Source organism: Monopterus albus, unplaced genomic scaffold (genome assembly GCF_001952655.1).
Source record: "Monopterus albus unplaced genomic scaffold, M_albus_1.0 scaffold58.1, whole genome shotgun sequence".
NCBI classification, from domain to species: Eukaryota; Metazoa; Chordata; class Actinopteri; order Synbranchiformes; family Synbranchidae; genus Monopterus; species Monopterus albus.
In genome coordinates, this window is record NW_018127938.1 from 1,590,959 (window position 1) to 1,616,861 (window position 25,903).

At 40.4% G+C, this 25,903-nt stretch overlaps 2 protein-coding genes across 2 annotated transcripts in view; both read left to right on the forward strand.

Annotated features, from left to right (window-relative positions):
- Positions 1 to 16,915, forward strand: part of cachd1 (cache domain containing 1) — a 67,104-nt gene extending 50,189 nt beyond the window's left edge. The window contains 10 exon segments of the mRNA XM_020602726.1: positions 324 to 423; positions 811 to 927; positions 1,284 to 1,444; positions 1,805 to 1,891; positions 2,447 to 2,563; positions 3,046 to 3,197; positions 3,744 to 3,905; positions 4,357 to 4,434; positions 4,546 to 4,647; positions 13,468 to 16,915. Of these exon segments, the coding sequence (XP_020458382.1) occupies positions 324 to 423; positions 811 to 927; positions 1,284 to 1,444; positions 1,805 to 1,891; positions 2,447 to 2,563; positions 3,046 to 3,197; positions 3,744 to 3,905; positions 4,357 to 4,434; positions 4,546 to 4,647; positions 13,468 to 13,712 (1,321 nt within the window). The 3' untranslated portion in view covers positions 13,713 to 16,915.
- Positions 16,916 to 17,828: 913 nt separating this feature from the next.
- Positions 17,829 to 25,903, forward strand: part of raver2 (ribonucleoprotein, PTB-binding 2) — an 80,485-nt gene continuing 72,410 nt past the window's right edge. Inside the window, exons 1-2 of the mRNA XM_020602700.1 lie at positions 17,829 to 17,875; positions 24,216 to 24,500. Of these exons, the coding sequence (XP_020458356.1) occupies positions 17,867 to 17,875; positions 24,216 to 24,500 (294 nt within the window). The 5' untranslated portion in view covers positions 17,829 to 17,866. The remainder of the gene's footprint in view (positions 17,876 to 24,215; positions 24,501 to 25,903) is intronic.

The following is a 25,903-nucleotide window of genomic DNA, read 5'->3' on the forward strand; positions in this document are numbered from 1 at the left end:
CCAGCTTTTACGTGTCCCTTTTTTTCTTTATCCCCTTCTCCAAGGCTCCTCTTCTTCCCTGGTCTTTCTTGCCTCTCTCTCTCTTTCTCTTTCTCGCTCTTCAGTTCTTTGTGCTCTCTCTGTTGGTGTTCAGGGCCCATATAAGACAGGATTATCCCAGAGGGGCCGTGGGGCAGAGCAGTATTGGGCAGAATGCTGCAGGAATGAAGCGAAGCACGGCTGAGCTGTATTAAGCAAATGCTAATGAAAACTTACATATTATGTTATTTTTATTCATTCAAACCACTACTTCTGACATTTCTCTGTCTGCATGTACATTGTAGGTGCTTTATAATGGAGGACAGAGGGTACCTGGTTGCCCACCCTACTCTCATTGACCCCAAAGGTCATGCTCCTGCAGAACAACAGCACATCACACATAAGGTAAAGCGCCTAGAGACAAATACGTAAATGTGAGCATCACAAACTGGTATACAAATAACATCAAACAAGCAATAAGTAAAACAATTACCGTCTCTTTTACAGCCACACAACTTTAAGGTCCATGCACAGTAAACGTCCTCAACAAGGCCAAATATGTGACTGCAAAAATGAATCTAGTCTTTTCAGAAAAACGCCACATTACTATGGGTTAATTACATTGCATTGTACAACAAACGAGAAAACACTGCACAGTCTCATTCTCACCCATAAACAAGCAAACCATAGACAAATCTTTCAGTGAGGTTCCTTGCAAGATGTAGTTTAGAATTTCATCTGATTCTTGCCTTTTTTTCTTTTCTCTTCACTTTCCTGGCTGTTTGACGGCAGGAGCCGCTGGTGGCTAATGACATTCTGAACCATCCCAACTTTGTCAAGAAAAACCTTTGTAACAGCTTCAGTGACCGCACCGTGCAGCGTTTCTACAAGTTCAACACCAGCATAATGGTAAGTCAGACGTGTAGGTTAAGTGGATGTATGAATGGCAACACAGGAACAGAGTCAGACTGATAGACTCAGTAGTAGACACAGACACATCAAAGCCTCTGCAGTCAATATGTGACTATTTGACAGTATAATGCTGCTTCCTAGTGGCTGTCATCGATGTTGCAACCATAAGTTATTCCTTTATACAGTAATTCTCATAGACCTGCAGAGTGATTTTGTGTAAAGTCTGAGAATATATTATCCTAATTCAAGGTCTACCTCTTTGCACCTTTTAAAGTAACATTTTCCAACATGTCATACTTCCAGATACTCAGTGGGATAATATGTTCATGTCACTTTCTCTCTAACTCTTTCAGGGAGACCTCACCAACCTGGTCCATGGCAGCCATTGTTCTAAGTACCGTCTGACCAGAATCCCTGGCACCAATGCCTTTGCCGGTATTGTCAACGAGACTTGTGACTCTCTAGCATTCTGCGCCTGCAGCACCGTGGACCGGCTCTGTCTCAACTGCCACAGGTTTCTGCTTCAGCCACACACTCATGAGGGATTTACCATTTAACTCCCAGGCACTTTCAGTTCATTATATTAAGATGATACTCCTGTTGGAAATTATTAAAAAGTATATGGGGTACAAGTTCACAAGTCATATAAGGATGTGATAGTATAATGTAGCAGCAAAGTCAACATAGATAGTGTGAATTACATTCTAGTCACAACATGTAATCAAACAGAAACTCAGCTAAACAACATTATTCTATGGATGTATGAGAATACTTATTTTTCTCACTAAAGCATAAGGTAAATGCAGGTCATGGTACTGTATGCCATAACTAGGTGACAATGTTTCTCACTGAACACATAACGCTGTTTTCCCAGAATGGAGCAGAATGAGTGTGAGTGTCCGTGTGAGTGTCCTCTAGAGGTCAACGAGTGCACGGGAAACCTCACCAATGCTGAAAACAGGTCCGTGCACAGTCCAAAAATTCTACAGTGCTTGTGAATTATCTATGGACTTTTATATAGCAAGCTGTGAGATGTAGTCATATCTCCATGGTCTGGTAACTCCTTTTCATATTCCTGTCATCACTTTAATTGTGTCCTCAATTTCTAAAAGATTTCTTACTGTGTCTTTTGAGCTGTCTGTCCCACTGCCACTTGTCCATCATTCCCTGTGCCTCTCACATCTCTCTCTTCACCCACATCGTTTCATCAGCCATCAGCCGCCTTTGACAGCACGTCGATGTTTCAAATGCCAGTTCCTCTGTTATTTCAGGAAGACTTGCAATTATCATTTTTTGCTGTCAGACTTTTCTGTTTTGTGTCAAGCAGCACCAGTGTTTGTCCTCTTTAGAGCTGCTTTGCAATATATTGACATGCTGAACACATTCATTTTGATTTTCTTTGTGTGTCAGTTTTACTGTCATGCTTGAATTTGGTTGGATTTTGTCAGCTCATTGTTTTGACTGAGCATATGCAATGTAGCTGCATCTTTTTTCACCTTGTGTTTGCATTGCACAGGAACCCGAGCTGTGAGGTGCTTCAGGAGCCACTCAGTCTGAATGTTATTGATCCCAGTCTGCATGACACCCTGCCCCAGTGCATCAACACTCGCTGTAGCCAGAGATACACCAGCAGGTAGTGACACTAAACTACACCTGCACAGTGCACAGCAATGGTGTAGTGAATAAACCAACACATGCATTAAGTATATGCCAGTACATTCTCACAGAGCCATATCCCAGCAAACAGTGCAACAGAGGGACATTCATCCACACATCAGCAGGACAGTGCCACCCTGTGGTAGTAAATGGAAAGTGCAGTTTGAGGTTTTGTTTGAAAGTTTTTGAGATTGAATTCCATCTTTTTCTAATATGCCCAAACTTTACATACAGTTCATTTATAGCATGAAGTTATTTTCAAAACTTTGAACCACCTGTAGTGCCTAGTTTACCCAGATACCTGACTTTGTATGAGTGGCACAGTGTTGAAATATTGTCTAAACCTATCTAAATGAATACATACATAGTTTGTAGAACATATTGTTACTGATATAAGTTGAGAATATTGACAAATTCAAATATCTAATTTTGATCTCTGTACTCTGTGCCCTGTTTCAGTGATTGTTTTGGTGTGTTGGACTGTGAATGGTGCATGGTGGACAGTGATGGTAAGACTCATCTCGACAAGCCATATTGTGCCCTGCAGAAGGAGTGTTTTGGTGGCATTGTTGGTGCCAAGAGTCCCTATGCGGATGGCCTGGGACTTCTAGGCAAGTGAAACATGAATATAAATAGATATGCAGATTCTTTTGTTTGACACTATTGTAATTTTCTTTTTGTTAAGGTGTAAAGTGTGGGCTATTCCTTCAGAGGACTATGAGAATTTTTTCCTAGATGTACTGTAGTGTTCTATGTCAGCAAGCACAGCAAAGAAACTACCAAGCAACCCCACAAAAAGACAAAAGTCATTATTTCCAGGGTCCTGGAGACATTAGAAATGTTACTCTTGTAGACCACAGATAACCAGTATTTCTGATATGTTTGTGTTGCTTGGTTATTTTTCTTTGGATCTGTTATCAAGTGTTTTTAATAAGAACTGGCTATCAGCCTGCAGTTGCATAATGTTTCTCTGGCATTTCACACTGATTAGAGCATAGAGGCGAAGCAGAAAATGTACCAGCATCACAATATGAGTTTTGATCTGAGCCCGAGCTGCTTGATACTGGCTTGTTGTAGCCATCTGAAATCTTTTGTAATGACTTTAACCTTCTGCCTAGTCTTCGCTTTCTACCTCTGATTTCTTCTTTCTTCTACAGATGAAGAGGTGGCATCTCTGAACATGATCAAGAGTGCACCTGTGGGTCCAGTTGCTGGGGGCATTATGGGATGTATCATGGTGCTGGTGCTGGCTGTGTACGCATACAGGCACCAGATCCATCGGCGCTCGCACCAGCACATGTCACCGCTGGCAGCACAGGGTAAGTATGACTTTTATGGAGTTAAAGTCAAAGTTTACATCTTAAAGTTGGATAAAATATAAATGGAAGTGAACTTTCAACATTACTTGACACCGGAGGGATGAGAATAAAATAAACCGAAAGCATATTGTTTGGCCTATGGAGCAACAATGGGAACAAGTCACTTACATTTTCTTCACCAGCTGCTGGTGCATGATTTATGTAATTACTGAGTTATATTGACAAAAACATCAAACAAGACTACAACCTCATTAAAATGTTTCAGTCCAAGCCCCTTTTAATATGATAGCTTGGTAAACAGATTGGAATTTGTGATTGAGTGTGTGACTGCGTTATCACAAGGCATTAGACTGAGGAATTGGCTCATAAAGTTGCAATACACACATACTATCTCACTGTGGCCTTCTACCTCTTTCCTCTCTTTCACTCTCTTCACCTCCGTTTTGTCCAGAAATGTCAGTGAGAATGTCGAACCTGGATAACGAGAGAGACGACAGGGATGAAGACAGTCATGAGGACAGAGGAATCAGTAAGTGCTGTTTGATGACGGTTGAAGTGATCCTACTATTTCACAGCAGAAACATTTGAGTACCACTAAACAGGGACTTTGTGTTGACCTGTGTGCTCTCTTCATTTCCAGTCAGTAATACAAGATTTATAGCTGCAGTGATTGAGAGACACACACACACTCCTGAACGGAGGCGGCGCTACTGGGGACGATCTGGGACAGAGAGTGACCATGGTAAGATATATTTTATTTCTGTCACATGTTTACAGAAATTACCAGAGTTGGAGTTTACCAAACAAGCACAAATGTGACAACGCTCAAAACCAACAGTTGTGTGCACTGTATACAGTCACACAGTACATCAGCGCTGAGGAGTGGGGAGAGGGTTGAATCTGAACAGCTGGTAATGCTCTGCTATGTATAAAGGTCCATTCTTTACTGATAGCTACATGGCTCTCTGTAGATTGAAAATTGCTGCAATGCTTTTTAACCAGATTGAACATATTTCATACAGCATGCAACTTCCTCAACAACCATGATGCCAGAGTCAGCCTGGCTGTTGAGAAGGCTGTAAATTATATTAACAATAATTTGGATTAGTTTTAATTAATCATTTCCTTCCTTTGACCGTCTTGGCGTCAGATGTCATCGTGATCAGCTAACATGGATTGGATTCTTGCACTTGACCGGTATCTCATGTTCACGTTGTGTCGTGTTCTTACACAACAGATAGATCAGTCCTGGTATGTGGAAAATGGATCGCTCACTGGTTACAAAACCGGCGCATCCTTTCTGAGTGTTAATCACATGAGTTCTATTAGCAGAGACAGAACATGCACAGCTACAATGGCAAATTTGCAATATTGGTATAAACACAACCTTCTAGACTCACTGAGAGGTTTTCTGGACTCATTGTTAGGGAGAGGGTGAGGAGCTCAGTTATTCAGGGAGATCTTGGTCTAGAGTTACTGTCCTTTGTGTTGAAAAGAGCCAGTTAAGGTTTCAGTATAAAATCTGGAAGATTTCTGTTCATGGCCAGCTGGGAGGAGATTGTGGTAGACCTAGAACATGGGGGAGGGATTACCTACCCCAGCTGGCCTAGGGAAGCCTTTGGACTTGTGAGAAAGACCTTCAGGATGTGAGATAAAGAATGTCTGTGTTACATTATTGAACATTCTGTCAAAGAGACCCAGGTCTAAAGCAGAAATAGAGTATAAAATAAACTTTGCTTTCTCTAAAAAAAAAAAAAAAAAGGATCTTTTACTAATGTACATTATTGATCATTTGGGGCTTAGGTGTCATCTCTTTTAAGTGAATATAAATCATTTGGAATTTTGCAGCACTGTCTAAAATTCAGAACCTTGTTTTCTCTTGTCTTTGGCTCTGAGAGAGCTGCTCATGTTCACTGTAACCGTTTGTAGAAGTCTGACACTCGAAGAGTGTGGATGGACAGTTTCACCCACATGGGCTCTTACCACCTACATATGGCATCACTCCACTTCCTGGCAATGAGTGTCTCTGTTACTTGTTGCATAACTGCTGATGACAGAGAACAAGGATAGATATGAAGAGAGGAAAGTGGGTTAAAGTGAAACACACACACAAGTAAGAGCTCAGCTGCCAGCTACTTAAGTGTAGCTGTTAAGCCAGTGAGGATAAAAGATGTGAAGCACAGCTACACAGAAATGGAGCAAATTACTTTTATTTTGTGAGTACTATACAGTATTTTTAATGAAACTAGTGTTATGTCCACTGTACATTTACTTCACCAGCTCTCCCAACATAACATATTTTCACAAAAAAGATTATCTTTAAGTATTCCTAAGTACAGATTTTTTTACACAGCTACAGTTTTGACAGAATATTTTGAGTATGAAGTATGACCTAAGTCAGGGGTGTCAAACTCAAATACACAGTGGGCTAAAATTTAAAACTTGGACAAAGTCACAGGCCAACATTGATAATTATTGGAAAAAAAATCTTACTCCAGATATAACAATGAACCTTTTTATATGGACCCAAACAAGTTTTGCTTAAACATTGAATATGGAACAAGCAAAGTTTAATACTACACAATATATAACTTAATATTGCACACATGCAAAATCGAATTTCAAATAAAAAAAACACAGCAATAGCATTCATTTCTTAAATAAAATGAAAATAAAAATCGTATGCCTCTTTTTTTTATTTGCAGTTTTCTGATTTAGATTTCAACAGTAACCTTTTTCCACAGGCTAAAAAATTTGAAAATAAAATAACATCAATAAACCAATTAACTAATAATAATATCTTTAAATGAACTTGCAACCATTCAAGCTCATGCCTTGGAGTAGCAAGAAAAAGGTGCATAAAGAAAACGTTAATTCTCATTTTGCTACACACCGATCTACTCTGATATGTCCAAGCCAGATACCTGGCATCTCTTCTTGGATGCTAGTTCATCAGTGCCTGGGTTCAGACTCTGAGCTGAGGAAATCCTCAGGATCGAGCAAAGGTGTTCATCAGTCAGACATCTCCTCTGAGATATTTTGGTCATCTTCATCGAGGAGAATAGTTGCTCACATAGATAAGTGCTGCCGAACATGAACAGCATCTGAGCAGCTTGGCGCTCGGAGCTGAGGCATTGTATCAGGGATGAAATGTGTAAACTGTGCAGCGCCCACAGCATCATACTTTGACTTCAATGTGTCACTACACTGGAGTTCAGTTAGCTCCATTTGGAGGTTGGTTGGTACATTTTCCACGTCAACTGCAAATGGATTACTAAGTAGTTCAAACCTACATTTTTGAATATCAAAGTCGGCAAATCACCGGCTAAACTCAGCGCCAAGTACGCTGAGTTTTTCAGCAAACTGTGCACATGGGAACATGGCGGTAGAGATCTGCGTTTTCACGGTTTGGCAGCAGGGAAAATGATACGCCCCGTCCCTGATTCTCCCACAGGCATAATTTAGTTCTAAAAGCCCTCACTGCAGCATACATGTCTGTAATGATACGCCCCTGTCCCTGAAGCTGCAGGTTCAGCGCATCGAGATGGCTCCTGATGTCACACAGAAAGGCCAGCTCACACAGAAACGTTTGCTCCCAAAGCTCTGCTGTGTCTTTCCCTTTACTTTCCAGAAACTGACATATTTCCTCATGCAGCTCGAAACATCTGTTCAGTACTTTTCCTCGGCTTAACCATCTCACCTCTGTGTGATACAGCATGTCTGCATATTCAAACCACATTCCTCCAGAAAAGACTTGAACTGGCGGTGATTTAGACATTTGGCTCTTAAAATGTTAACTACTTGTGTTACTGTGATCATAACATGTCCCATCTTTAGGGCTTTGCCACACAGTGATTCTTGATGTATGATGCAATGATAAACAGTTAGCTCACCTGCACAGTTCTCCTCCCGCATCTTCTCCCGAACCCTGCCCACCACTCCACTAAATTTGAGTCCACTCCACGGATGAAGACTGACAGCTGGGCAGTATCAGATGTGTCGCTGCTCTCATCCACAGCAAGGGAGAATGCAACGAAATCTTTTCCGTTTTCCATCAGCTGGTCATATAGATTGGTGGCAAGATCACATGTGGGATCAGCTATTGTGTTTCTGCTCAGGCTTACATTTAAAAAAGCTTGCTTTTTCTCTGGGCACACGAGGTCACAAACTTGCATCATGCACTTTTTCACAAACTCTCCGTCGGTGAAAGGCCGGGCTGATTTTGCGATCTCTGCTGCCACAGTATAACAAGCCTTTACAGCGGCCTTGCTTTGTGATATGGCTTTTTTGAACATAGTCTGTTGTGAAACCAAGCTTCTTTTCATCTCCTCTACTTTTTGGCATTTTTGAGTCATGTCCAGGTCCTTATACTTGTCATGGTGTTTCGTTTCATAGTGTTGACTAATGTTGTACTCCTTGATTATAGCCACGTCGGCTCCACATACAAGACAAACAGGTCTGTCTTTTACACATGTAAACAGATATTCTGCCTCCCACCTGTCCAGAAAGTGCCTTTTTTCTGCCTTTCTTTTCGCCATTTTTGGGAGGATTAGGGTACGGTAGTAGTATTAGCGATACATGCACTAAATAATAATAGTAGTCATTTGATATTGGCTTGTGGGCCAAATATAATTACACTGCGGGCCAAATTTGGCCCGCGGGCCAGAGTTTGACACCTATGACCTATGATTAAAGGTTGTAATTTAAAACTTGATGAAGGATATATGAATGTCCTGGGTTGTGTAGTAGAGTATAATTCACTGAAATCAAAAGAGCTACTTAAAAAAGCTGTTGTGATATTGTGTAACTGGGAATGGGAAAAAATGTAAAATGGAAGACACGTGCAGAGATGTAGAGATGCAAAATGATACAAGAGAGAAAAAAAGAGTGAAATGCAAGGGCAAGTGGACAGGGATAGAGAGGAAGATGAGCTTGAAATAATGGAAAGAGGGGGTGTTGGTCCTTCAGGGATTAAAACAAATTCATTACCATGTTGATGCTACAAAGTTGCTGCTCCTCTGTGCTCAGTCAAAGGTGCCCTCTTTCCACTACCCACTCACTGGTACTGCTGACGGCTATGATAAAACATGCATAAACACAGCTACATGCAGATCACCAAAGGATCAGAGAATTATATTTGTTCATGAGTGACGCACACGTACAGAGTGCTGTTTGGTAGTGCTGGTTTTCAGCTGAAGTATTCGTTTCAAGGAAATAACTATAACTACCCATCATTTTATAATGAATCCTGTACATACTATACACAGTAATCTCCAACTTTAGTCCACACACCCTCGCATTCTATAATTTATGTTTATACATGCGGCTGCTATGTAGAGAGAAGAAGAGGCACATATCATTAAATTTGGATGCTGTTTTGTGACCTAGCTTCAAAATAAGTAAATTCATAATAGAGAATGATTTGTGCACATTATTCTTTAGATATGTATTAGACACACAAAATGTAGGCCTACACTGTACAGCCAAGTTAAAGGAACCATTTGAGATTTTTGGAAATATGTTTATTTGCTTTATTGCTGAGGGTTTGATAAGAAAGTTGATATATCATATTGTCTGCATGCTGAATATGAAGCTACAGTCTTATGCAAAAGTTTAGGCACCCCTTGATAAATAACAGATTTTGGTGATTTTTTATTTGAACAGATGTTAACACAGTTTCTCTTGGAAATGGAAAAAATGCACAATATTTTCTGCAAACAGTGATGCATAGTTACTTCTTATGCCATAAATTGAACAAAAATAAAAAATAAAAACATTATTATGGCATGGTGCAAAAGTTTGGGCACCCTAAGAGTTCCAGAGTCTCAAAGTCTCTCACAAGGTATCAGACCTTAATCAGCTCGTTAGATCTGATGCACAGCAACAGCTGTCATTGGTAAATGCCAATTTCAAAGCTGTACAAATACTTTGACTCTTCAAACCTTGTGCACACACTTGTGGACACCCAGCAACCATGGGTTCCTCTAAGCAGCTGTGTAAGACCCTGAAAATGAAAGTTATTGATGCCCACAATGCAGGAGAAGGCTACAAGAAGATAGCAAAGCGTTGTCAGCTTGCAGTTTCCACAGTAAGAAATGTAATTAAGAGATGGCAGATCAGGGGAACTGTGGAGGTCAAGATGAGATCTGGAAGACCAAGAAAACTCTCGGACAGAACTGCTCGTATGCTGGTCAGAAAGACAAATCAAAACCCCCATTTGACTGCAAAAAACCTGCAGGAAGATTTAGCAGACTCAGGAGTGGTGGTGCACCGTTCCACTGTGCAGCGATGCTTGCACAGACAAGGCCTTCATGGAAGAGTCAGCAGAAGAAAACCTTATCTGCGTCCCCATCATAAAATCCAACGTCTGAAGTATGCAACAGGACATCTACAGAAGCCCGATGCGTTTTGGAAACAAGTGCTGTGGACTGATGAAGTTAAAATAGAACTCTTTGGACACAATCAGCAAAGGCATGTTTGGAGAAAAAAAGGAGCAGCATTTCATGAAAAGAACACCTTGCCAACTATTAAGCATAGCCGGTTTAGCATAGCTTAGATAATCAGTAATCCCAGTTAAGAAAAGGAGTAGTCTGACACTTAATCCCTTATAAAACCACATGTCATCTTAACAGACGGGATCTAAGCATGTGAACTGATGAGATTTAAATGTGCTGCTGTGTGATTTTTTTTTCTTTAACTCTTGGACATACTGTAGCTAGCCTAGCTGTCTCCCCTGTTCCCAGTATGGATGCTAAGCAGAGCTAATGGGTTGCTGGTGTTTTCATACTTCATGCACAACATGAAAGTGATATCAATCATCTAATCTAACTCTTTGCAAGAAGGTGACTAAGAGTATTCCCAAACATATCAAACTACAAATGTTTTAGTAAAGATGTCATTCAGCTTTTCCTTCTTCACATCACGACAGTAATAAGGATTTGCCTTCCTGAGCTGATGCAGCTAAGAATAGTCAAGAGGACACAGTTTAGCAGTAGACCTGAAACTCTGGCTCTTTTTTTGGGGAGAATGGGGATAAACTTGGCTGAAATCGGCACCTTCCTAATCTAGAACTTCTTTGAAGTCTTCATCTCTTCCTGTTATTTAATCCCTCACTTCCACTTTGTCATTCCCTCTGCTCATTATCAGTCTTTACTTGTCTTTGTTAGCTTCTTTCTTTTGGTGTCAGAGCCCAGCTGAGTTTTGGAGAATTATAGTGCACCTCAATGTGACATGCAAGACACCGTCTTTTTTTTACGCCACGTTGTAGGAAACACATTACCCTCTATTATATAACAGCATGTCACATGATATACAAGCACCTAACATAACAGGAAGAACATGATCAAAGCAGATGAGTCATTGCTGTAACCTCCTTTTTAGCCACGTCAGTCGGTCTGTCCACCACCCTGAAGACTGATATGTTTTAATAACTATTAGATGTGTTGCAGTGAAATTTGGTACAGATATTCATGTTACCCTGCAGATAAACTGTAGGAACTTTTGTGATCCTCTGACTTTCCATGTAGCTCCATCATCAGGTTAAAATTTTTTATATAATATTTAAGACAAAATTCCTGTAAAGCTAATGACCTTCCCACCAGCCTCAGTTGTTCTTTTTGTTTATAATCAGCCTTCAGCCTGCATGCCACACACACTCATGCTCTCAAATTACTTCTTTATCTCTGGAGGTTAAATGTTTCATCATCCAAAATGACAGCAGTTTTTCTATAAATATAATCGTCGAGGCACTCAGGCTTACAGGGTTATTTGCTCGGCAGTAATAACAGATTGATGTTCCCATCGAGCAGCATGTTGCTGGTGTCATTATAGAACCTGAAAAATGATGGTGCTAAAGGAATTAAGGAAATGGGTTTATTTTCAGATCAGCTCACAAAGTTGTTTTTCTTTACAATCAGACTGTGTTTCGGTTGGGTTTCATGGCCCTGATGGTGATGAAACCCACTCAGTGGATAAAGGGGATGACATAACTGTTTACATTTAGGTGACAAATCTTGCAAACTGTATAAACTTAGAGCTGCAAGGTTTTCATGAAAATGAGCTGCTGAATGTTTGTTTAGCAGGACTCAAACCATCAAACTGTAACTATCACAGAGTCAAAGATAATTTGGGGCTAGTAGGAGACCAGTAATATTTGGTATCATTACATTTTGATTTCTTAAAGTTAAATCTGTTTTTTTTTTTTTTATCCTATTCACTGACCTAGTAATCAGTACTGCAGCACTGCCCTCCCACTGCTCCAGTTCTATCCTGACTGTCATACTGGCATGTTTCTGTCCTCAGGCTGAACATATGTGCTAGATGTGTACAAAAGTAGTCACAAATATATATGTCTTCTTTACAGATTGTATGAGGAAGCTGAAAGCATAAGGAGGAAAAATGCCCAGTGGAAATATTTAGTTGTCTGTGTACCACCAGTGAGCTTGTACTGCTTTCAGGAACATTGTGTGTTAGTCTGTCCTCACAAGCATGTGTCTGTGTTGAATGTCTCCAACTAGAGTCTGGCATCATTTGACAAGTAGTTTCTTTAATGGCATCTTCCCATTCCTTGTAAATGTACTGATGCCTATGCCAACTGCAGCATGTAGCTGCTAAATGTTTGCATGTTGTTTGCTTGAACGAGCTTGCTATATATGTTGTTTTATATTGCATTCAGATTCTTTTTCTACTACTTTGTTTTTAGAAAGCTCTTCTTCTGGCTCAACATGTATATATGAAGGAAATATATTTATAAATAAGTTGGGCTTTTTCCCTTCTTTTTTCTTATTTAAACAAATTTTTCATGTTGCCTCACAAAGCATATGTAATTTTGTAAGAATGTTAACACTGCTATAATCTTTTTTTAGTATAATACGTGTGTGGGTAGAAGTGAATCATTTACTGCTTGCAAACCAATGATGGTAAGATGATGTCATGGGGTAGGACTGGATAAGTCTGACTTCTTCCTACTCCATTCAAGCATGTACTAGGTATAAGCAAATTGATATTGGATTATGTGTAACATTATGTGTGTTGTCATATCAACTGTCTTTACATGCTTGAAAGAATAAATCAAATCAAATCAAAATATTGAGAGCCACTGTATCAGAGTCAAATTCCTTGTCTGTTCAACATAATTGTCCAATAAATCTGATTCTGAAATATTATGGGGATGTTTTGTTTGTTAGCCATTGAAGATTTAGGGTAAAAGTGCATACACACAGAAAGTCACTCTTTTTCTGACACTTTATTGACTAAATTATTAACAAGCAGAGGTTATAGCCATGTAGTCTGTTTTCTTGAATGTGTCAGGAGCTCTAAATAGATCAAATATATCTGACAAATATCAGTTTTACAAATTTCCCATGGCCGCATCTGTCTGTTCAATGAGTCCTCATGTGGTTCTGACCCTCCGACTGGGAGACTTAGGGTTACAGCAAGGCTGTGCATACTGAAAGGATTTAGGCCGGGGAATCACTTACAGTAAGGGTTTTATTTGGGAGAAAGAGGTGCAAAATGACAAGTCCAGTAATGCCAATCTCTGTATGTTCTTTGTGGTGTTCAGGTTATAGCACCATGAGTCCTCAGGAAGACAGCGAGAATCCACCCGGAAACAACGACCCGCTCTCAGCTGGTGTCGACGTTGGTAACCATGATGATGACCTGGACCTGGACACACCTCCCCAGACGGCTGCGTTACTCAGCCACAAATTCTACCCCTACCGGCACACGCATACACACCACTACCCTCTGCACACGCATCACCTGCAGGCTGCAGTGACTGTGCACAGTGTGGATGCAGAGTGCTGATCCTCAGTGTTGCATTGCTTCTCCTGCCAGAGATGGAACTTTTTTTGTATTAAAGAGTATTAAAAAAAAAACATTGATAAGACATCACACAGTAGATACTGTCAGGATGGATGGATGGAGGGAGAGAGCCGCCACAGCTCGACTTAGACCCACAATGCCACTGGTCTGCCGGGGCCTTCGCTTGGAATGGCTCTTTAACTTAATATGAATATTAGTCTCATGATATCATTGTACCAACATCTCCACAATGACAGTGTGTATAAAATTTTGCAAGTATGCACAATTTTACACACATTGAAACTCATCAGATCTTGGCCAGTAAAATAACCAAAAGAGATTTTGTGTTTGTTTTTTTTTCTGAGGTGATTTCAGGACTATGTAAGGGCTCACTGCTGGGAGCAGTCAAGATGCTGTTGGAGCTCATCCATTGGCCGTCACTGAGGAGAGGACACAACTGGAACTTTAAAGCCTTGAGATAGGACAAAGGCTAGGCCACAACAAACACTATGTCGGACCAGAGGATAATTAAATTATATCCCGAGCCAGATGTGGACCCTTTTTGTTCCAGGGCCTCATCCCAACCTTCCCATAGATTTTTTTTTTTTTTTACTCTGCTCACTTGTGGTGAGGGGAACAGCAGTCCTTACACTTGTGAAAGCTGCTGAACATCTCAGATGAAGAGCAAAATATCAACTTTACCAACACCTGCCTGCTTCTAATATGGGATTATATTATGGATTCTATCAGTTTTACTAGCCTTGGTTCTACAAGTAGACACTCCAAGTTTCTGCCTTTATGCAAAGGAGTTGGAGGAGCTGTTGGCCTTGCACAAAATAGTTTGGCCAGATGATTGGATGTTTTCATGAATGTCTGAACTTCAAAGCAGAAAAAATCTTCAGTGATTCTCATAAATACAGGAGGATACACTTAGAAGAGGAGAATGTTATTTTTCTACTATTTATTAAAGAGGTAGATTTTCAGGACATATGAGCAAGCAGCTGCCGCTAACACAAACCACACAGTAGTAATATGTAACGACCCACTCCCTGTAACCAGTGCATCTTATTTTGGGCTCATGTTTTTTCCATTTTTAATTCCTCTGAAAGAAATCAGTGAATTGCTGTTTGTTTAGAATTTCTGAATACCAGTAATAACAGACTATTTCAATATTGGGAAGAGGTTTTGTTTTTATTTTTCATCACACTGAGCGACTTTTATTAGCAGCTCGTTCGCATTTTCCTCTCATTTGCTTTTCACCTTCAGTTACCAGAAGCATCCTCTCCATGTTTACCCTGTAGTGTGGATAACTGGGGCCTCTTTAAACAACACACATTTCTGGATGAGCAGGGACCTACAATCTGATTCCAATCAATTCTGCTCATTTCAAAAATCCAGATTTTTTTCTGAATATCAATTAAAATACAAATAAGCCTTAATCACATCCTGAGCAGCTGGGAGGAAGTGCTGTTTGAGATGTAGCATATTTGTCTGTTTTCACAGTTCTGAGGTGATTTTGTGTTCTTGCAAGCCAAATATGTTGACATCCTCCTCCTTCTGGACATGCCCTCTGTATCAAGAGGCAGAATTTTTATGTTCCCTGGCCTTTTTAAGGCCCGGGGGGACAAGAAGGAAGAGAGGAGCTAACATTAGTAAACAGTCCTGGCTTTAGTCACTGCTGGGGATTTGGTGTGCGAGGATAACTGGGGTACCTCACAGAAATACTGAGAAATTCACAAAGACTGAGTGCTGTCCTCTCTATATGCCTGAGTAGAAATGTACAGAATATTATTCCCCCTCCATTTTACCACAGAGCTTGTCTTTGAGGCCAAGCTGATATTACATGTACGTTAAAGTTGAGTGCTGGATTTTGTGCAAAATAAGATGAATTTCCATTGATACCCAAGAGGGAGTCTCCTTCTCATCAAAGAGAGTGAACGAGGGAGAGATGCTGCTGTTGTCATACAGAGGTTAGATCCATCTGCCGGCTCCTCTGTGGTTAACCACTCAAAATGTCTTTTTCTACATGTCTCTGGATTAACTGTTGTGTATATTTGTGTGTGTGTGTGTGTGTGTGTGTGTGTGTGTGTGTGTGGGGAGAGAGAGAATGATTATCCATCTGGAGCATGTTTATTGCATTATTGTATTTTTTCAAGATACTATTAGAGAATTATAGGTGAAATTATTTTGATTGATAAATCCACTTATTTTTATTCTGATGAAGAGTCACTTGACCCAGTCTGTGTTTGTTATTTTTCAGAGACTCATTATGAAGTGTAAATAGAGAATAACAAATAGCTATTAATGTCCTGTACACTCCATTTTTTTGTTGGTAAGACATGATATATGCTTCAGTTGATGCTCAGATATTTGGGTTAATTGACTAGTCTGTTCATGGTGTCTCACTATATTTTTGATGCCTTGGATGTTTTTTTTTTTTTTTTAGATTTATATTTCTTTAGGTCCATATTGGATGTAAGTCAGTACTTAAAATTAATACACACTTTTACATTTGAGATTTGTAGTTTTTAAAGTTTTATGTTTTCATACTGTTAAAGAAAATTGATCTCATCATAAAACCAACTTAGGTTTGCAGCAAATAACTGTACTGCATCATTTCACTGAGTAATGACCAAAACACGACAACATTGTAGTGGATTTGGGGTTTACAGTTGACTGCTGTAAGCCATGCAGTTTTTTTTTCCTTTTGGCTAAGGTGTCATACATGCTTGTATTGTCTTCAGAATATTAAAAATACTGCAGTTGAGCTCATTGGATGTTTAGTGGGATAAATGTTCCTCTGAAGACTTGAATTACAGAAAGGTTCATCATCAAAGTTGAAATTCAGAATTGTCCTCTGTTTTCACCACTTTATACTGTGCGGTACTTAATTTCAGTTTGATATCGAACTAGTCTTGTGGCATTTCAGGGCAATCTTTACATCAGATGCAGTCTTGCAAGTATCTTTTGATATGTGTGCATGTTGGGGCAAATTGTTTTATCTCCAAACTGAGTTTGTTAAAGACTTTTTTTCTGGAGAGCTTTTAAACAGTATTTACCAGCTGTTGCAAACAAGTATATTTGTGTGTATAAGGAACACTCTGAGTTGCATTCATCAATGTATTGAAGGAACATGTGTACATCACCCCCTCATGTATCATATAACGTTATCAAATTGAGATTTATTGCAATGTGAATGTGATAAAAGGCCATTTTACACTTAAATACTGTGTTTTGTTAATCCTGTTGATACTGAAGAATAATACTGATTGTAAGATGTATAGAAAAGTATAATAGGTGAGTTGCTATCAACGGCAACAAGAAGCATGGTTGTGCTGGATTTCTTAAGGACGGATAATTGATAAGATATAAGGGTACAGTTCGATCCATACTTCGTCATATTAGATGCTCAACCGCACACCAGAGGGCGCTAATGCACCAATCTGTTGATACTAACGTGCCAAAAGCTTGAAGAGAAGAAGAAATTAATTTAAGCTTCCAGACAAACGACTGGATTTTGTATCTCATCATGTAGTGGAAATGCATTAAGACATATCTTAGGACAGTATTCACAGCAACAAGAAAAATCTATTTCAGTATTCATATGGGTGCCTGACTGTTACGACAGACACGAACAAATGTGAACGCATGGTTTAGACGGAATGGAGCCACCATGGCGGTATTAATCACACCTGTGGTGTTACTGTTCCAGTCCAAACTAGACTTGTCACAAGAAACTGGTGGCTCAGTGAGTGCAGTTTACATGATTTATTTGTATTTACTCAGTTTTTTAACTTAGGCTATAAGGGCTCTACAACAACAAGGAAAACGCAAACTAGTTTAGTTATGGCTAAAGTTAGTAAACAAACGCCCGTTTGCACTCTCATGAGACGAGCAAGACTCTATTGTACCTGTGGAGTCGTGTGACAAATGTAAGTTAAATAAACACTCTAGTTTGAGCTCCATTTTGGCCCCACAAACCTATTTATCATCATTAACCCGTTTATTTCGTATATTTCTTAAAGTTAACGTAAATGTTTGTTGGCTAGCATTAAGGTTAGCTACTCGTGCTAACTCAACTATTAGCATAAAGTGTGTGTAGCCTAGCTTTTGTGATGAAAAGAGTTGCCTGCTACCACTGACAGTCATTCGTGATAATGGGTTTGGTGAGAACACAGTTTACAAGCTTTCATGTCTAAATTGTAAAGGAGACCTTTTTAGGAATATTTAAATTATGACCTGTTCTCAGAGATTCCCAAAATTATGTCATATTGCTACTAATGTGAAGTACACAAACATTATAGCCTGATTTCAGGGCTGCAATGATCAGTCAGCCATTTTTATAATTGTCCACACACAAAGGAGCGTAACTGAAGTTTAAGTCTAAAAAGTTGCTTTGAGTTCACTGTGCTGCAAGATTATCTTGCATCATAAAAACACAACCATTATGGTTGTAAAATTCTCCTCACATATTTTATCCCATATATTGCTGGAGTAATTGTTTTTCAGTTGTCATTAGGGTCATTTTGTTTTTATTGTAGGAAGGCAAGGAACAGACCACCCACAAACCTCTCTGCACAGTAGACCGTGAAGATTATCTGCCCGGGATTTTGCGTGTGTTGCTTTAATACCTGGCCTAGTATTCCCACTCACTCAGAACTGAGTAATGCTGTCTAATGTGTCTCCGGTCTATGTTCTTTCTCTGGTTCACACAGGGACATTTAGGACACTTACACTCCACAAAGCTGCTCTTCAGAGGCTTTTTGTCCTGGTTTGGAAGGGACTGTTTGAGCTCTCTGCTATTATGTAAAATGGTTGGAATAGTTGGAGTAGTAGGAAATTCTTCAACATGAAGATCCATGTATGCCACTATCCACCCTGTTTTCTGCGAAGATAATATTTATTATTTGAAATGTTTTCTGTTTAAAGGACCAGAGGTTGCTACTGTTGTTGTAATGAAAGATCCCCCACCAAGTCAGTTTTAGTTCCTGACCCCTACGTCAAGAAACACGGCATTTCAGAGCGAAATGGTGTTTCAGCCACAGTCTGCACTTAGGTCTACAAAGTCTTTTTCAATGTGTTTCAAGCTGTTTATTATAGGGCATGTCATGTGTGGGTGAAGGAGGAATAATGGTACATAGTGCCTGGCAGACCTATCAGTTATTTATGAGGCTTTTCTGTGCATACAGCGTTTCCTGCCAGGGGATCTGGGAAACAACCAGATGGAAAAGCAACATGGCCCTGACACAATCTAACAAGAGGCTACTTGGAGGGAAGAGGGAAGAGCAATATGCCGTTTTTAGGTTTTTTATATTTCTTCTTCTTCTTTTTTACTTTGCTGCACTCGCCACCTGTGGGCAAATTGCAAACCGTGTAACCACCCCTCCTATCTAACACTTTAAGTCAAGAAATTACTTATATCTTACTAATGTAATGGCAAGCTGGTGTAAGTGTTTATTAATACATTTCGCCATTATTCTTCTTGTGGGTACCCAATGTGTGCTCAGTTCCCTGTTTATTAGGTACAAACTGCTAAAAGTAAAGCCAGCTAATACCATAGTCCTGCAGTAATTTTCAATTTTATTCAGTTTTATTTGTATAGTGCTAAATCATCTCAAGGCGCTTTAAACAGCAAGGTCTAGACCTTAGAGTATTGTAAAGAAAAACCCAGCAGATCCCTCTTGAGCAAGCACCTGGTGACAGTGGAGGGGAAAAACTCCCTTTAACAGAAGAAACCTCAGAGAGACCCGGGCTATGTAGTTTGTGTTGCTGTTCAACCTAACTGATTTATACAAAAAGGTGTTTCTATTATTTAGCCTAGCCTCAATGATATAAATTGGGTGGACAAAATAATAGCAACACCTGTCAGTATAATGTTGGGCCTATATAATTCAACACCACTACAACCTGTAGTATCCAATCTTTTTCTGATTAGATAACATGACATTCTAATAACTCTTTGAGTTAAGAATTATGGTATCTCTGTGACCTGATTTAAGTAGGAACCAATGGAGTCTGAGCTGATAGCCACAAGCATTCTGGGGATGTCAAAGTATTGAGGGTGTATCATGAATAATGCATGGTTGATTTGTGACTTTTCACAGGATTTGTTGACAGTAAAAGAAACATAGAATAATGTCAGCTTTGTCACATTCTGGGCCAACACTACAGCAACAGGCTTGTGCATAAATTGGTTGCCCACTGTATCACTGAGAAGCAATTTTGTTGCAGGATTGTGCTCTGATATTTGATATGAAGCACACTAATATGGAACAAATTGGTTCAGAGTGGATTTATAATACTCTTCATTTTAGTCAAATGTATGTTTCATCAGTCCTACTTCCACACTTTAGAGGTGGGAGAGAAGACCACAGTTTCCATTTTCTCTGCTACAGTATATGACATAACCATCAATGCAGTGAGTTATTGTAATATTGAAATGCCTAGATGTGCTTCTCCTATAGAGATAAGATTTCAAAGAAGAATTCAGCACAGAGCATCAGGGAATTTGCAAGGTCAGTCATCTTTGATACTTTGACGTATTTTATTAAAATGTACAACAGAGCAGGTAAGCGTAATGTAGGTGGTTTCAGAGAGGGTACTGTGTCTCTAAGAGGTCATAGGGTGCAGCTAGGCAAAATGTTTCTCCTTGAGGTGGATAGTGAAAATAGAGGGGTGTGATGGGCTCAATTTACTGAACATCAGCAGGGAAGTAGTTCAGCACTGTTAAGAGCTGAAAGAGAAAAGGAGCTTTCTCCCCATGTCTGTGTCTGCCCGCCTGTCGCCATAAACCTTATCAGTTTGTCTGCATTCATTCATACTGTACCTCTCCTACATGCGCTTTCTTTATTGCTTTTCTGCTGTCACTGTATCTCTTCTACTCCCTCTCTCTCAAGCTGTCTGCTGCTTCCTGCCAGAGAAATGCTGTGAATTAGAGCACTGAGCTCGGTGTCCAAGCACCCTCAGGTCATTTCAGTCAGTCTCCGCTCTGCCAAGTAGTACAACAGACCAGTTCTGCCAAGTAGTACAACAGACATGCACTAGCAGCATATTTGTGTGCAGTCCCGAGTCCCAGTTTCCCCAGTGCATCTCAGCACTGATCATCTTAAGTTGTGCATACAAGCATTGTATGACTTTGAGACCACTGTGATAGACAGCGCTTTCCATGCTCTGGTGTAGGTTTTGCTAAAAGTATGTGGAACAACTGGCATCCTAACTGTACAGTGAAATCTGTAAAGGAGGGATTTGATCACAGTGTCCTGCTCCAATGCACAACTGTAGATAGAGGGAGCTTGGTTGACACTGGTGAAGATGACCACTATACAGTAATTAGGACATGAATTAGACGGGGAATTCATGTGCATAATGTCCTCATGGGTTCAGGTCAGCTGTTTTTAGTCAGTCATATGGCCCTTATTGTCTTCTGTACTGTCAGAGAAGGGAAACTACACCACCACACTGCACCTGTGATCGTTTATGAGAGCAAAGCACCATCTTATAAATGTAGGTAGAGTCTAGTTTCCATTTTTACATCTTCACCTGCGTTCCTGACAGGATTACAGGGCGAGATGTCCAAAATCACACTGCACAATCATACAGGATGTGTATATACACATGTTCACTGTCACCCCCTATGCACAATTAACCACTTTGCCATTTAGGGCTCATCCTCCCACCCCACTCACCTCCCCTCCCTTCCTCACGCCTACTGAACTCATCCCAGGTGCCTGCTTCGCCCATTGAGCCACTTTGCCCACCCACACCCTCACTCACACTCTTAGACCCAGCAAGTGGCGGTGAGCGTTTTCCTGCTTTCTTCTTCTCTGCTCTACTCCCACCTACTCCAAAAGGCTGTGAATCACTGGCTGACACATTGAAGCACCAGCAGGGCTCTTGTATTTAGATGGAGAGGGACTAGCATTTCTTTTTCCCTTGGTTTGTGAAGCCTGTCCTGTTACAATGGGGTTTCACTTGCACATAGGTAAAATGTCTTGAAAGATTTTGTGTAATTGTGCGGGATGACAGTAGGCTGACGTGAGTTAATACATGTGCATGTTGGAGTGTGTTTGAGTGTAATACAGTGCTGGCATGTGTGTATGCCAGGGAGACAGAGAGAACAAATTAATTGTTCTCTCATGGAAATGTTGTTTAGCACTTAGTGGAGTGATTCATGCATCTCCAAAATCAGCCTGTGCAAGTGACAAGCAAAGTCCTTACTGTCTTTTTGGAGAACCACTGCTCAATGATTCATGTCCCCCAATCTGTCACTGTAAGAACTGGTTACATCAGACCCAACTTCTCAGTGTTTTTCAAGTGTAAAAATACCTTAGTTTCACTTGATTGCATTGTTTGTTGGGCATAAATCATGGTTCACATTTAGGTTCATGCTGGTCAGGAGCATTTCTCGGCATGGTTATTCTGGAGGGCGTATGCATGTGAAGTCGATTTGTATCCCGTGCAATGCAGAGATAATGGAGCCTGGTGTATCAGGAGCTGCTTAGCCCCAGACTGCTCACTGCAACTGACATTTTATCTAGACTGAGTAATAGTTTTTTCTATAACAGCTCAGAAAATACTGCCCATTGCAATTGTTCAGAGCCTAGTATGTCCTCAAATGCTTTGTTTTGTCTCATCAGCAGTACAAAGCTTTTCAGTTTGCTATCTGAGACAGTAAAGCAGCAGGTCCTTAGAGAAGCTGGAACCAAAAAATGTTTGTTAATTTCTTTTAAAAAGAGGGCTGAATTTATTAACTGATTATTGGAATGATGATTTATTTTCAGATCTACAGAAAAGCTGTAGTGTCCATTTTAACAAGTAAGATAGTTTTATCTGTGAATATGGCATCCTGACATCCTTCCTTTCTTTGAAACAATAAATGAAAAGCTTGATTGCGGTGTTGTTTGCAGGTAAAATGTGTTCTCTATAGGCTTCATGCTGGGGGAGGAGCATTTACAGAAGGATAGGTTTGTGTCTTGGAGTATTAGTTTTTAATGTAATGCTAAGTTGCTGCAGACTGTTGTGATATGTATAGTACATCACATAAAACAAATTCTGTTTGTCCTCAGTTGCTTCTGTCAGAAATTCTAAATTGCCCTTTTCTTTGGACTTTCTGCTCTGGAGTGGACAGAGTAAGTTTGACTGAAGCATTCATGCAAACGCTTCATGTACAGTCGGTGTGTTTCAGTTACGCTGGTTCAGCCACTTGGCAATGCAGGTTCATTTTCACCCACTGACAACTGTGATTGTCTGGACTCCAATCTGCCAAGAAACGCTTCACACAGATGGCGAGAGAAAGAACATGGAGGTTGGATGATGGAGGTTGATTTCGTCGTCTCTTACAGGCCTCGGCATAATCACGCTCTAAATATTTCCTAAGTGGGTTGATGTGTGCTTGCTGACATGTTTGTGTGCTTACTTGAGTGTGAATGCATCATATGAGTGAATATACTGAGTGTGTGTCTGTCAGCCTGCAGAAGCTATATAGGCATTGTGAGGACGCGGCAGGGAGCTCTGTTCCCCTTGTGTTTGCCAGGAGCAGCTTTCCACCCACGGTGGGCAGGCAGGCAGCCTGCCTCAGTTGGCTCCTTGGTTGGCATTCACTGGATGACATGGGTAGAAAGGAGGGAAGGAACAGAGCCATTCATGGTCACATTATGCACAGGGGGAACAGGAAAGCTCTGGTGGTTTGGAGATAGTCTCCAATGAATTCCCCCCTCACCCCAACCCCCCTTTCTCTCTCTCTCTCTATGACCAAAATAAGAAATGTGTTAATTGGGCTATAGAACAAAGATAAGAACTGAGACCTCTCTTACCCAAATGATCAAGGTTGTGCATATATTTACCAGTTCAATGCTGTCTAAAGCGTACTGCACATCACTTATAGAACATGAAACACTTGTGAAACAAATGTGGAAACATGTATAAAGGAGGGAAGTAGATTAAAACAGCCAGACCATGACAACAACCAAGCAACTTCTGTTAATTACAAGACAATAACTGAGAAACCTACACAGGCACAAACCATTATTTCGATGGTGAAACGTCAGTATTGACGGATCTTAATTGGCTCCTGTGCGTGTGGGGGACAGCTGGGGTCGCCAGGAGTCCGAGGGACAGCCGGACACCATGTGAGCAGCAAACCGCCCATTTAAAAACTAGTTTAGTCTCTGCATACAAAAAAAATCTTAAATCTTAAAAATCTGAAATGTAGGCTAATAGAGGAAATCCCGCCGGGTGCAGTTTCACTGTTTTTCTTAAAGTAGCTGCATAAAACAGATCGCACAGGCTTAAACATTAATTTTATTTTCATTTCAGTAGGCTATGAGATGAACAGAAGATTAGGTAGCCTAAGTCAATAAATAAGACGTATTTTATTCCGGTAATAAATACATTTACCTGCCATCATTATTCGGGATGTTTTCTCTTTCTGTCGCTTTTTCTATTTCACTCACCCACCTCCCACTTCTCTCTCTCTCTCTTTCACTCTCTGTCTCACTTTTCCCTCAGTTACCCAAGATGGCGGCAGCCTCATCCATTCAGCCGCCCAGCGTTCACTCCTCTCTGGCCAGGGAGAGCGCACTTTCCCCGGAGATGGACAGCCCCGATAGCCGGCAGCCGGAGGATGAGGAGGCGGCGGCGGCAGCGCAGCCCTCCGAGCCCGGGATTAGCCTCCGCGACCTGCCGGACCTGGAGCCGGTGGAGATCGAGAGGAGGCTGGCCAAAACTCGCCAGGAGCTGAGCAACAGGAGGAAAATCCTCATCAAAAACCTGCCACCTGACACCACTAACCAGGTAGTTTACACCAGAAAAGCTGGGGAAAGTAACGATTTTTAGTTAGTTTTCGGTTTTTACGCGTATAGACACTTATTTCGCATCTGTGGTGGAAAGCAGTTTAGTTTGCACAGGCTGTCTTACTTTTCATCACGTTTAGTCAGCATTTGTGATAATTGTCAGATGATTCTAGTGATAGTGCAGTGACCGTAATTTACCTTTGGTTAATATTTTAATCTCTTGAAGCTACATGGACATGTAGTTTTGATTGGTATAGTTCTCATCTGTAGCCACTTTATGCTCATTGGCAGGTCGTAGTGGAGTTTATACATTTTTAACAAATTCGTCGACAGGTTACTTGTTAAACATAGTGTAAGTTTGAACACCATCACTCTAGTATTCATAGACATGGAACTATCACAGACTGACTAATATTTAGCAGTTAAAACAGATTTTTTGACCACAAATCACGGCTTGCATAGCCAATCTTAAAGTTGATATAAACAGACAATAACAACATGAAAAACATCAGGATTTTTCTTATTTGGTCTGAATTGTCTTCTAGACGCCCCTTTTTACTGCAAAATGTGTGTAACAAGTCTTGTCAAGTGGGTTTTTCTGCAGAAGTGTCAGGCACTTTGCTGGTCACTTTTTCTTGGAAACAGAGGAGATGCTGTAGATTACTTTGTGTTGATGTGGGTGTTTGTTTTCATATGAACGCTGGCTTGGTATTACTCTTGATCCACCTTCTACCACTAAATTGTCACACATTTTCATTTTAATAATTGTGTGACGCAGTGCATTGATATCTACCGTTTGCCATTGTCAAGTAGCATCTGTTGTCACCCTGCTTTTTCTTTAGCTTTTTTGTTTTTCCCCAGCATAAATTTGACAGTTGACATTATATTCAGCTCATTTGCTGAACTTAATGTGTTACAGACAATACATTATTGTCACTGTTGTACTGTACAGTTAAGATTCTAACCCATGGCACTAGCGTTACAATGGTAAACAATAAGAATTGCTCCGGCAAAGTCGGATTAATTTCGTGAGACATGACAGGTGGAATTCGTGATATCTGACCTCACATCTTGTTAACATAGTTGGCTATAATCAGATTATAGACAAAAGCAGATCAGTCTTGTGTTTTTTGTATGCTAGTACTAGATATTTTCATCAAAAACCACAGAATTTACTGCTTAGAACTTTATGACCAATCTGATTTCTCTTATCAAGTGTCATTCATCGTGTGTTAGCATGCAAGCCTTCATGAGCCAATATGTCAGAGGTGTCCATGGTATGTTCCTTCAAGGTTGTGGCACCAAATATTCATAGCAAGCTGCACACTGCCGAGGAGAACCAGTGTTCTGCTCCGTGTTTGTGTATTTGTGTAAGGAGAAAGAGAGAGGGAGAATGAAAGAGTG